At 43.0% G+C, this 14535-nt stretch overlaps 1 protein-coding gene across 1 annotated transcript in view; it reads right to left on the reverse strand.

Annotated features, from left to right (window-relative positions):
- The window catches only part of crim1 (cysteine rich transmembrane BMP regulator 1 (chordin-like)), a 206198-nt gene that overhangs the window by 106331 nt on the left and 85332 nt on the right, over positions 1-14535 (reverse strand). Inside the window, exon 3 of the mRNA XM_060831315.1 lies at positions 1677-1919. Within this exon, the coding sequence (XP_060687298.1) occupies positions 1677-1919 (243 nt within the window). The remainder of the gene's footprint in view (positions 1-1676; positions 1920-14535) is intronic.

The following is a 14535-nucleotide window of genomic DNA, read 5'->3' on the forward strand; positions in this document are numbered from 1 at the left end:
TCTGCTGTGATTTTGATTTACAGAGATATCCCACACTTCAAGTTATTAATTAATTTGGAGTCTCAAAAATAACGATGATGAGGTCCTCCAAGGCTACCATTAACTTAAATATTGACTTTGCCTATTTGGGCCAATCCCAGTCGGGGAAGTAAAGCTGTGATTCTACTAAGTATCTTCCCGCAACACCACAGCTGGTGCTGGGATCCCAGAAACGCAAAAAGAAAGCAAAATTTGCGTTCACTGGGTTTTCTCTCTTTTTTTCCTCTAGCCCCAGCCAACACCCCTCTCTCCCTTGGCTCTCATTGCCCTCTTCAGCTTCAGCCATTCTTTGCTCGCGGCCTGTCGTCACAATTTGAGTTTGAATTAGCACTGATGTGAGGTGGAAATATTAAGTTTGATAGACTAAGTAGAGAGATACAATTCAGAGAGTCCAGAATAAAGGATGCATAACATTAAAAACAGGCCACTCAGGAATGATGCTAGGAAGCATTTCAGTAAGGGCATGTCTGGAACCCTTTCCTCCAAAACTGTTTGAGGCAGGAGACTCAACTGAAAATTTCAAAATTTTCTTTTCAGGGAACGGCATTAAGGGATAATAATCAAAGCAAGTTGAGATACCAAGCAACCACAAGCAGGCTTAATGGAGTGAATGGTCAACTCCTGCATTTCATGGGACTGAACACTGGTAAATCACCAGAAAAGGGTTTTTTTTCCTCATGATGTATTTATGGATCTCATAAGGCAGAAAATCCTTAATTACTTTGAGCATCATGCCACACACCATGCTAACACCCGACAATTTTTGCTGGGTTCCCCTAGGTGCCCCACCTTTGGTGGCAAAATTCTTCATGCGACATTAAGGTGACAGTGTGATGTAAGGTGACTTTGTCCCCTTCAGGGCTGGAAACCACAATATACTTGAGGTCAATCAGAGGAGAATAGCAATTGGTGAGGGAGTTTTGTTGACCAGAATTGACATGTGAACATCAGGTTCCAAGAGAGAGTGAAATAAAAAATATTAAATGGCTGTTATTCTCACTTTTCTTTTCCCATTCTTCTGGAATTTTGAAATATATATGTAAAGGGTAAGATGCTTAGAGACAGGAATTCTGCATAATCATGACCTTGGACAATTGTGTAAATTGAGGCAATACCGCATTGGATGTGTTTTATACCTCCATTTTCATTTCAATTGAATCCATTCAGATGTTAGTCCAGCAAGGAATGATTTGGTGAAAGGGAGATAGTGAATAGAAGATAATTACACTATAGTGTGCAGATATAACTAAATCCCCAATATGATATACAATCTATTTATATTCTCACAGAACACTCTGATCCAAGTCACATCAATTTTGGAAGCCAAGAAATAGAATTGGTTCTAACCAATGTTGAGCTGCTATAGCGCCATCACTGGTAGAAGGGTACATTATAGGTTTACAGAAGCAGTCTTCACTATAATAGTGGAACAGTATGAATTTACAAATTGACGTAGGAGGTGAGTCCGTAAGATTTTTAACACATTCTGTACTTAAATATTATAAATATTTAGAAAGACTCTGTTTCCTTTCCACAAAGCTAAACAATAAGTCTTAATTGTATAATAAAGCCAGCATTTTATTTCATCTTTAATGTAATATTTCTTGAAACCAAAGTAAGTAATTATTTTCCCAAACCTTTCTTGCATTCATACAGGTCACAGCATTCTCCTGGTTTTCCCGATGCTTTGGAAACAAGGATGCTCTGGTATCCGGGCTGACAGACCTTCCGGAGGCAGCCAGCTGGATTACATACACAGCGGCTTGGGAGGGGACAACACTCGCCAGGAGGGGCATAGCCTTCAATCAGGATGGAGTCTTCTGGGCAACGGGGAGAAAACTGCACCTCACACCTGGCTTTGGAGCAATCTGGCTTCTCTTCTGAAAAATAAAGAGGGAGGATAGATGTGAGAAACAACTCTGGCCAACACACACACACACACACACACACACACACACACACACACACACGCTTCACTGTTCCACCATGAGCTGCCACCCTCAGGTATCTGGGCTAAATCTGGCATTAAGAATCTAATGATGACCACGAATCCATTGCCAATTGTTGGAAAACCTCATCTGGCTCACTAATGTCTTTCAGGGATGGAAACTGCCAACCTGACCGGGTCTGGCCTATGTATGACACCAGACCCACAGCAATCTGGTTAACTTTAACTATGAGCAATTAGGGATGGGCAATAACTGTTGGCCTAGCCAGTGACACCCTCATCCTGTGAATGAATGAGAAACAAACCTTACCCGGTCATCAATGCCAACTGACAGCACATTTGTGGATGAATGGGGAAGGCATCATTGCCAATCACCAATCTCCTCATCTGATCTCTACTAATTAACTACTCATATAGAAATACCTTCCTTCCTTCTCTCCTGCTGTTCTTCCTCTCTCCCTCTTTACATTTCTCCTTGTTCTAAGAATTATGCTGGATAGTCAGAAGAAACAGATATCCTGGTTGATTATTTACTTCCTGCGCTAAAAGGACATTGGGACTAACTACAAACCTTGCATTACTGTCTCACCAGAGGCCAGCTAACTAGTGAAGACGGGAGAAACATATTCTGCACAATTTTCACTGTCAGTCTAACTGGGCCACTTGTGCACTTACAGTCTGGGACATCAGAGATCACATCTTGAATTTTTCTTGGTAGTTTTTCTTTACTGCATTTCGTTTTTCCTAATTCAAAATAATTCTGACACAGAGGTTGTCTGAACATAATTGTATGGAATAGAGAGAGGGAGTGTGGAAAGGCAGTGATGTAGAGGGACAGAATAGTCACAGACTCATAGAGAAGTACAGCACAAAAACAGACCCTTCGGTCCAACTCATGCATGCTGACCAGTTTTTCTAACCTAGTCCAGTCCCATTTGCCAGCACTTAGTGCATATTCCTCTAAACCCTTCCTATTCATAAACCCATCCAGATGCCTTTTGAATGTTGCAATTGTACCAGCCTCCACCACTTCCCCGGCAGCTCATTCAATACACGCACCGCGCTCTGTATGAAAAAATTGCCCCTTAGGTCCCTTTTAGATCTTTCGCCTCTCACCCTAAACCTACACCCTCTAGTTCTGTACTCTCCCAACCAAGGGAAAAGACTTTGTCTATTTACGCTATCCATGCCCCTCATTTTATAAAACACTGTAAGGTCAGTTCTCAGCCTCCGACACTCCAGGGAAAACAGCCCCAGCCTGTTCAGACTCTCCCTGTAGCTCAGATCCTCCAACCTTGGCAACATCCTTGTAAATCTTTTCTGAACCCTTTCAAGTTTCACAACATCTTTCCGATTGGAAGGAGACCAGAATTGCACGCAATATTCCAACAGTGGCCTAACCAATGTCCTGTACAGCTGCAACATGACCTCCCAATTCCTACGCTCAATGCTCTGACCAATAAAGGAAAGCATACCAAACTCCTTCTTCACTATCCTATCTACCTCCGACTCCACTTTCAAGGAATTATGAAACTGCAGTTCAAGGTCTCTTTGTTGAGCAACACTCTCTAAGACCTTACCATTAAATATATAAGTCCTGTCTTGATTTGCCTTTCCAAAATGCAGCACTTCACATTTATCTGAATTAAACTCCAGCTGCCATTCCTCAGCACACTGGCCCATCTGATTAAGATCCCGTTGTACTCTGTGGTAACCTTCTTCACTGTCCACTATACCTCCAATTTTGGTGTCATCTGCAAATTTACTAATTATACCTCCTACATTCACATCCAAATCATTTATATAAATGACAAAAAGTAGTGGACCCCAGCATTGAGCCTTGTGGCACACCACTGATCACAGGCCTCCAGTCTGGATGGGGTGAATGTTCATGGTGGAGGGAGTGAAGGATGAAGGTGGTGAATGTTCATGGTGGAGGGAGTGAAGGATGAAGGTGGTGGATGGGGTGAATGTTCATAGTGGAGGGAGTGAAGGATGAAGGTAGTGGATGGGGGGAAATGTACATGGTGGATGAACGCTGTTGAAGCTTCACTCATCCAGGCAAGTGGAAAATATTCCACCACCCGTGTAGATGGTGGACAGTGCTGGAGAGACAGGAAGGGAGTTACATGCCACTGAATTCCCAGCCTTGGACCTGCTTTATCCAAAGAATAGCTGGCACATTATAAATGTCTGGTCAATGATAACCCCTGAAGATGTGCAAGGTGAAGGATCAGCAATGGCAAAGTCTTTAAACATCAAAGAGAAATAGTCAGATTCTCTCTTGCTGGGGATGATCATTTTTGGCACTTTTGTGGTGGGAATGTTCTTTTCTTCTGGCTGTGGTCCATCAGTCGAATTGGGGTGAAGGAGGGGAAATACCACTTGTCTCATGCTTGTGATGACCTCTGATGAATTATGCACGTGTAGGAACTTTGGATGAAAACTGCATCAGGTTTGGGTGTCATTTCCAGTCTAATCGCCTCAGGATTCACGCATGACAAATTACCAGCTGTATGAGACACCATAAGCCTGCATATAGTAAAAAGTCTGTATTCCATGAAAAGGAGAAAGGCTGGATGAAAACAAAGAAAAAGGAACTGGAAGGGAAAGAACATAAATAACAGCTGCATCTCTCCAAATGTGTGGCTTAGTAACTCAACAGCTACTTCCTGCAATGATTAGTAACTGCGGCATAAACAAAACACTTGTCAAGCACGTTAAGACAGCCTTAATTCTGAGCAACTGTTTTACTTTACTGATCCTGACACATGTTAACCAAGCCTGAGGTCTATTTAGGTTTCACTGAGCCTCCTGTGTGAACACAGACCTTCATGCTTCAACAATGATAAAACCGCAGCAATTTATATCGATCGAATCCCCTCAACAAAGGAGAACTTGCCCAGAACTGTACACAAATAGAAAGAAAAATTAGTTGATGGGGACTTCTGAAGCATGTTGGGAGAGCAAGGAGGAGGAGGATGATCAAATGCAGGGCTCAAACAGATTTATATCAGGTCTAAGGGGAAGGGAGGGGAATAGCAGAAAAACACGTGGAGGGAGGGGGTTAGAGGGCATGACCATGCGGAAGGTTGATGTTCGCTGACCAAAATACAAGGAAAGCAGCTGGAATTCAACCAGCATGTGCCAGATAAAGTAAAATTTGAAAATGACATTCACAAGCACCTGGGGTTAACGATTTATTAATTGGGTCTTTAATTATAGTCAGGCAGTGGATATTTAATGGCAACGTATCCCTGTGATTAAATGTATGGGAGCAGGAATAAATCTGAAATGACTATAAGAAAGAGGAACAGGAGTCAGCTGTTCACCCCCTTGAGCCTGCTCTGCATTCAATTGGATCATGGCTCACATCCACTTTCCCTGTAACCCTGGGGGTCATTGACCCTAACAACTATCATTGGTTTTAAGAAAAAACACTTCTGGGTCATCAGGAAGGTCTGGAGTTTGCTCCCACCAGTCCCAGTGGTGTGTCATAACAGGATAATTTAGAAGAAATAATACATGTGGGAGCAGGCTGGAAGTGTGCAATAAATAATTTCCATTTCTGTATGTATAAGTGTATAAAGATTTGACTAGGTAAAAACAATGACTGCAGATGCTGGAAACCAGAGTTTAGATTTTCTCCCCACCCTCCTCTCATTTATCTTTCCACCCTTCAGGCACTCTGCCTGTATTCCTGATGAAGGGCTTTTGCCCGAAACGTCGATTTTACTGCTCCTCAGATGCTGCCTGAACTGCTGTGCTTTTCCAGCACTACTCTAATTTAAACTCTATAAAGATTTGACTCCAGTTCTGTTCATCAATACCTGGCTATTTGCATTGGAATAGCCAGAGCTTTAGTGGGAAATATGCTACAGGGATAAAATTGTCTACCTTGACAACTGCAGTCAGTGATAGTAATGTAACACTGTGAATCTGATGTCAATAAAATGGTAAATAGTAAAACAAAAAGATTTTAATTATTTCACTCATTTAAAATTGAAACAGAATTAATTCCACAGTGGTGACCCAGCGGTGGCGTCAAGGCCACTAATCTACACCTTGATGTTTATCACTGACTGGTCTTCAGAGCATGTGTGGATCAGAGCCAAGGGAAACTCATATTGCACAGGATGGAAGGAGAGCAGGATGGACTGGATTAATAGGATTTGTCTCTTAATACTAATCATCGGAAAAAGACCCAGGCCTCTCCAATAATTCACAGAACAAACAGACTTCACAATTGGAAGCTCATGGATTAGGAAGCTTTGTTCTATTCTTTCATGGGACATGACAAGGCCAGCATTGGTAGCCCATCCCCAATTGCCCTTAAACTGAACAGGGCCTTTTCAGAGAGCAGCTAAGAGTCCAAACAAGTTACTGCGGGTCAGGAGTCACGTGTGGGTCAGGCTGGCAGATCTCCTACCATTTGATGTTGATTTCTCGATCACCCAGCCGAGACTAGCTTTCAATTCCAGGCGTTATGTATTGAAATTAAATAGCACCAGCTGCAGTTTTCCCCCATTTGCGGGATTGATTGCTGGTATGTGATGTGTTTTATTCCTGATGAAGGGCTTTTTCCCGAAATGTCGATGTTACTGCTCCTCGGATGCTGCCTGAACTGCTGTGCTCTTCCAGCACCACTAATCCAGAATCTGATTTCCAGCTCCGAAGAGCAATCCACCCAGACCTATTTCCCTCTGACTAATGCACCCAACACTACGGGTAATTTAGCATGGCCAATTCACCTAATCTGTACATCTTTTGGAATGTGGGAGGAAACCGGAGCACCCGGAAGAAACCCACGCAGACAAGGGAGAATGTGCAAACTCCACACAGACAGTCACCTGGGGCCGGAATCGAACGTTGTGAGGCAGCAGTGCTAATCACTGAGCCACCATGCATCTGAAGTAGTACAACACAGGTTGGAAAATGGCGAATGAAACCAAGTGTGTGGGAAGGGGTTCAATTGTGAGCACCACAATATTATCCTGCACCCCATCAGCTGGTTTTAAATATTATTCCCTTTTGCGGCTGATGGGCGAGACAGGATGACTGCAGTCCTCTTCCACAACACTGAGGAGAACATCGATTGGTTGTCCGAGCCTGGCACATTCAGAGTGCTTTTTATGTCAAGTAGCTTTAATAGGACCTCTGACAAAGTCTAATTTCCCATTTCATTTTTCTCACTTTTGTATTGATCAGAGAGATGGCATTTGAAACGATTGAGGGTTCAGTGAGTAAATTTGGGGCAATTAACCTTTGGTATATTGTCAATCATTTTCTATTTAAAAAGCAGGCAATTGGAAAATGAAGCCAGCCAGCAGAGCATGATAATTGGCTTCAGTTGAAGGTTTTGTCATAAAGGAAAGGAATTGATTAGTCTATTTTGAGGGTTTTAAAATTATAAATCCATAGCTTGAATTTACCTCCACATATTAAACAAGGATACCTAATTAAACATAGTCTTTTTGGGGATGGGAAGTTCAGTTGCTTGCCAATCTAAATTGTTGAGAAACATTCTACCCTGACAGAAAATGACTATTTTTGACTCGTGCGTCCTCAGAGTTTTTAGTGCCACTTGATCTGCTTGCTCCTTTCACTTAGCAATTTATTGGCAGTAAATGCCAATGGAGACCATCCTGGTGACCTTAACTCTCTTTGCCCTTGGCTGAAAGCTTAGAAAGGATGGAGTCTTAGTTGGAACTGGGCAACGGTTACGTCTAAAGGAGTCCAGCTCCCTGTAGTCACGAGAGAAAAACATGGTCTTGAAGGAATTCATTTTTAACAGTCGTTTTTGAATTGGGGTAAGCATTTCTGGTATCAATCCATTATTTGGGAAGTTTAATTCGATCCTGTTGACAAAGACTTGGCCCAGTACGTGCAGCAGATAAAAAGCAGCAAGTAAGTCTCCTGACAGCTTGTGGACCTGCAGCCTTTTCGGTTATTCGGAGCCTATCTTTCCCTGAGGCGCCAGGTACTAAAACATTTCAAGAGTTGACGGATTTAGTTGAGGAAAATTACAACCCAAAGCCCCCTCTAATTCTGAGATTTACTTGGCAACTCGAGAAGATGGAAATCCTTATCGGGATATTTGACTGGTTTAAGATGATCGGCAGAGGCATGTGACTTTGGATTAACTTTTATTGAGATGCTAAGAGACTGTTTGCTATGTGGATGTAACTATGCGAAAGCACCTATGAGCTGAAGCCCAACTGGACTTCAAACAGGCATGATGAATGGCCATTGGAAAATACAGCAAATGGAGCACTTGCGTTGCAGGGTATTCTGTTGGAAGTGTACACCCTAGCCAGTCTGCCTGAGCTTGAGGAATACCCCTTAAGTGAAGACATTTGTAGACTCACTCAAGACATATCCTGAACAGAGGGACTCTGGGTCAGCCCACAGCAAAACCCCAAAACAAAGTCAAGCCTTGGCCAAAAGAATAAAATGTACTTCTGGATCTGGGCTGACAAGTCATTATAGTTTGCAAATTCTAGACAGCAAAACAGTCCTACTAGACCTAAAAGGAAAACTTGAAAGAACTCAGACATAGTCGTTAGACGTTTCTCCCAGATGGACGTACACCTTAGAAGGGAAAAATGTGTGTTCCAGGCACCCCAAATGGCTTACTTATACTATGGAATAAACATGACCGGATTACACCCGTTGGAAGATAAAAGTGAGGGTGATCAAAGGTGCCCCTGCTCCCATGTCTGTACCAGAGCTTAGATCTTTCCTTGGGCTACTGACCTCTTACAGTAAGTTCATACATAACATGGCCTCCACCCTGGCACCTCTGGAATGACCCTTCAATAAAGATCCACCTTGGAAATGGTCACATAGTCAAACCATAGCTTTCAGGTTAATGAAATAAAAAACTGCTGTTTATCTCTGAGGTGTCGGCACACTCTGATCCCAAGCGAGATCTAGTACTGACATGTGCTGCCTCCCTGTATTGCATCGGGCTAATATTAGCCCATAGGTGGCCCAGTGGAGAGGAATACCCAATAGTATATGCATTCAAGGCTTTGGCTAATGCAGAGTGTAAATACATCCTGATCAAGAAGGATGGTTTAATGATCAAATTTGGAGTCAGAAAGTTCCACCAATACTGTTATGGACGTAAATTTGTAATAGTAACAGAGCATAACTCCCTTCTAGATCTACTTAATGAGGATGAGGCAGTGTCACCCATAGCTTCGGGCTAAATTCAGCAGTGGGCTCTAATACGAAGTGCATATAATTACAAGCTGGAACCCCGTGTGGGAGGCCGTGGCAAATGTGAATGCATTGAGCAGCCTCCCACTGCCAGATACCCTACTGGTGGTACCACCACTGGAACAGTCTGTAATGGTTTTAAATTTTCTGGACATGCTTCCAGTCACAGCTGACAATATTACATTTTGGATGCAGGGAGATCCAGTCTTGGAAGAACTGAAACAGCTGGTGGGGATGGGGGAAACAGAAGTGCAAGTACAACCAGAATTGAACCCCTTCTGGACCCAGAGAGATCAGATCATAGTAGAGAATGGCATGTCGTTATGGGGAGCAAGAGCGATTGTCCCGAGGAAAGGTCGCCTTTGGATTTTAGCTGAACTTCACCAGAGTTAGTCTGGTGGCCAGAATTGGATGCAGAGATGGCTGCGTTGTTGAGGCAGTGCCCAGAGTGCCACCAAAAACTACTGTCAGCATTTCCCCCACATTCATGGGAGTGGCCAGGTAAATTCTCGACTAGGTTACACGTTGACTATGCAGGTCCTTTCCTGGACTCAACATTTTTAGTCATTGTAGATGCCCACTTAAAATGGATGTACATAGAGTTCATCTGTCAAACATGGGGATGATGACAGAAAAACTGCATGCATTCTTTGCAATGCATGCTCTCCCAGAAGTATTAGTCATAGAGAGTGGGCCACTGTTTGTCAGCAGGGAATTTGAGTATTTCCTGAAGTTGAATAGTATTCATCATATGAAGACAGCTCCATACCATCCATCATCCAAAGGTCTGGCAGAAAGAGCAGTCCAAACAAGCACGCGGACAATATGAAAGCTGCAAACTTGCAAACGGTGCAGGTATAATACATGACTGGCTCTTTGATTGCCTTTCTGACTGTTCCGAAACCCATGGGTTTTCCCTCTCCACCTAGCACTGAAGATAACTTGGAATATGAGATGGACACGGTGGACATCGCCATCTTGTTGCCTTTGCCACCTGAAGAGGAAAATGAATTTGTTCCGAGATGCTCCGGGCGCATGAGGCATGCTACAGTGTATTACACGCGGCCTGTATCAGAGACAGAGTTAGAGAATCCTGACCCGGTGCTAAACGCCTCAGGAGGAGCTAGAGAAAAAAAGAACTGGGCTGTGTCCTTGGACTCACTGGGGGAAGGCTGCAGTGATTGTCATGAGTTCAACCAGGTGGGCCTCTTTGAATATGAGTTCTCTGACTGGGGCTGTTAACCTGGTCCAATCAAGGAGCCCTGGCTGACAGATATAAACAGAAGTGTCGGGGGACACTATTTGATTCACTGACTCAGTCACACTGACTGGGATGGGGACACAGTGTTTGATTCACTGACTCAGCCATGCTGACTGGGACTGGGACTGGGACTGGGACTGGGAAATGGACATGTATTTGATTCACTGACTCAGTCACACTGACTGGGATGGGGACACAGTGTTTCATACACTGACTCAGTCACACTGACTGGGACAAAAAAAAATAAACAGAAGTGTCGTTCAGGGAGAGGTGGGCGCTGCAGGGAGTGGAGTGCGTCATTTCCCCCTCCAACTCTATTTTGATTTAATCCCTGCCCTCCCCTTCACTGTTTGATCACACAGCATTGCCCTTTGATGTGAAGGGCATTGCCTGTCACAGGCCACCCGGGTATTTTCCTATCTTCCTGGTGGTGGAAATTGGATAAAGATTTGTGCACTGTGTCTCTCACTGCGTCTCACACCTGCACACACACACTATGGGTGCTGGGGAAAAATAAGCATTACTGCAGTTAGGTGGTAATGCGGGGAAAAAAAAAGAAAAAAAAAGGGAAGATTAAAAAAAATTAACAGAAGATTCCCCCTTCACTGTTTAAAAAAAATAAAAAAATAAACAGAAGTGTCAGAGGTTCTGTTCACTCAGAGAGCTAGCTCTGTAAATAAAGGGGGACTGGGTGACAGGATCCTGGCATCTGTGGGTTTAGTTCACTCCCATTGCATTGCTCCTATAAATCAGTCAGCTGTGGATGTTAAGAATTACAGAGGACTACTAGCCCTGTGCAGTGGGTCTGTAAAATGGTAAATCCAACAGCAGCTCAAACATAATGGGGACAGCCATTGTATGCAACTGGTCTCAACGTGGCTTTTGTGAATGTCCGAGGCTCACTGGCCACACTGAAAACTCATGGGATGGATCCTGACTTTGTATGATAGCAATAAAACATGTGATCGTGAGGCAGCAATTCCTGATTTCCACCTCGACTGAAGCCAATGAAACTAAAACTTGGATCAATCACATCAGAGCCAACAGTCCATCATTTTTCGCACTGCTCCAATTGCAACTGCATGTTCAACAACAACATCAAACTCTAGGATACTTAGATTTGTTGATTAAGCAGATTGCTCCTCCCCTGGCTCACATTTGACTTCTCCAGTGTGTGGATATTGCTTAGGAAAGCAGTGGTTTCCCAATCTGTGTTGCAAGTGTCTTTGTAATTAACAGCAGCCATTGTCCAACAACAAATAAATTCAATCCTTAATCAGTCAACTGACTGTCTGTGATTGGTTCCCTGTTTTTTTCAGACCGAAAGGGTGGTTAATTTCATTGGTAAAACAATTTGCTTCGAGCAGTGCATCACATTACAGGGTTTAAGTTGGTACTGACTGGCTTTAGTAGGTTGTACAGCATTACATGAATATGTTTTATGCCCTTTTGGGCATAGGGTTAATAGGAAAAGCTTTCCTTCAACTGATATTATTAACAGCATCATGAAAAGTGAATGCATTGCATTTCCCCCCAAAAAAATCTATTTTACTCAAATCCTTATCATGAATAATAAATCGATGCTCCGAGGAGGGAATTGTAAAAATAGGAATATCTGTCACTGTTTATCATTTGGTGACAAAGAGAAAGGCACAGTTGCCTTATTTATTGAAGCAATTATTCGGAGCTGAATATGCTGGCCTGAACGATGAATTCTTTGCTCTTCAGATACAGGTAATGCATTGAATGTTCAGTCCTGTGTTTGGCAGTATCTCCAACAGAAACAAACAAGCAGGTTTACAAAGCCAGCAGGAACACCAACCTTGGATCTCATTTGGCACATTTAATAACATGACAATTGAACGAATGGAGATGGGGAAGTGGCAGCTTACAGGGGTTCCCAAACTAGATGAGTCCATGGACTTTGATCTGTCCGTTTCTCATTCCACAGATTCTTAGGAGTCTACATTGTGTGACTTCAGTGAAAGACCACTCCTGAGTCATTAGCTCCATGTGCTCGGACTTCTGCCTGAATCTTCATGCTTTAGGAAACAACAAACACAGCCTCTGTGCTGCATGCCTCTGACTGCAGCACACTCACTGAACAGCTCCCAGGAGGGTAGACAAGGTCGAAAGGCAGCCTCGAAAAGAGATTTAGCTCTGAACTCAATGGCAATAATTTAAACAGCGTGCATTTGGAATACACTGACATCTTATTCTAGCAACATTTCCAAAGAGCCCAGTGCATGCAGTTTAATTATTGTATCCCGCCTTGTCTTCGCCAGGAGTGAATATTGAATGTTCTCATGTGACTGCAGCTCATAGTATGAAATATTGAGTCAATGAACAGAATCTCAAGGCTGGCACAGAGGGGAAAAAGCATTGTACTTACAAAGCCAAAATGTGAAAGCAGCTATTTGCACACACACAGGAGAAGATGGTGCGTCTTTATTTAGGCTACTTGTGCTACAGTTAGTTTCAGAATGTCTCCTACTCCTAGCAGGTCCAAGATCTAGTTGCTGTAGTAGATACACAGATGTAAAATTGACATTCAGTCTATTTCAATAAGAGGTGCAGGTGAATACTACAGACACTATAGTACTAGTCAGAAGCATTCTCCACTTATTCCTCTTTTGTATCCAATCACAGAACGTAGGCATCACTGTCTTGGCCAACATTTAATGTCTATAGTGAAGTTGAAAGTCAACCACATTTCTGTACGCTTGGAGTCACACAGAGGCCAGACTGGGTAAGGATGCAGATTTCCCTGAAGTTAGTGAACCAACTGGCTTTTTCTAACAATCAGCAATGGTTTTCATGTTCATCATTCGATTCTTAATTACACCATCTACCAAAGTAGGTTTGGAACCCAGGTCCCTGGTCCATTACTTGGGTCACTGGAATAATAATCTAGCAATAACACGAGTCCATCACCTCCCCAACCATACAGATGTTCTAGTATTTGTGTCTTGCCACAGTTATTGCCTAGAGAGCGACAGTCGCTGTGCTCTCAATCACCACCTCTAATACACCTGAGATTGTTGCTTGTGTCAAAACGGTATGCTATGGAAGTGTTTTTATTATTATCATTGTTAATGAATAAAACAGTCCAGGATATTGGCCAAACAGGTGCAGCACGCAAGCAACAGTGAATAGATTCCAGGCTAGAGTCCTGACTGTTGGGAAGAAGAGGTGGATGTACTGCCAACCCACCTCTGATACCTTTCAGCTCGCCCCTCAGCAGCAGGAAGCACTGAGCAAAGAAACAGGCTCAGGCTGGCTCCAGCTCCTAACTCCAGAACAAGACCATTCATCAGCCAAGTTGTACAGAGGGTTTAGGAGTGGAAGGGATGGGGATAGGCAGTGAAAAAGTAACTTATCAACAGTCTCGAGAGCAGGAGTAGAATAATGGGTGCCGCACCATGGTGAAATCTGAGAGACAGGCATATTAATTATCTGTGACAGAATGCGAATGGCACACATTTTTTCTAGTTTAGCCCACTACATAGAGAAAGTTGAAACCATAGATGAGGAACAATTTTAGTGATATATTTCTAATATACAATTTCTTAGCAGTCTCGGCTGCTTTGTTGCACAAGCAGGGAAATGCAATTGAAACTCTGCTGATGGTTTATCCTCAGAAGCATCTATTATTTATGTTGCTGTCAGGATTAGGTCATCATTTTTGTTCAGAAACTTTTTCTGTTTTCACAAGGTCAGTCAACCATATCTTACTGCTGGTATTTTCTTAGTTTACTTGGGGTTAGTTGGCTAGGAAATAAGTGAAAAAAACATATAAAGATATATTACTTCCGAAATGCCCGAGCTTTCTATCTTCCCATCACATCCATCTCCTAAAGCCATTCTCTAATGTTCTCCCCCACCTACTAAGATCCCCTTCTCCCAACAAGTTGTTCTTTCTTCAAAAAAAAACAAACTGCTTGACTGTGTTATGACACATCACCATAACATTTTGAACCTGGACCTTCTGAAGGATTGGGAGGCACACTGTCATTGCAACACAAGAGCCGTTTTGTTCAGTGCAGTTACAATTAAATCATCC

The sequence above is a fragment of the Hemiscyllium ocellatum genome, chromosome 10, assembly GCF_020745735.1.
Source record: "Hemiscyllium ocellatum isolate sHemOce1 chromosome 10, sHemOce1.pat.X.cur, whole genome shotgun sequence".
In the NCBI taxonomy this organism is placed as follows: Eukaryota; Metazoa; Chordata; class Chondrichthyes; order Orectolobiformes; family Hemiscylliidae; genus Hemiscyllium; species Hemiscyllium ocellatum.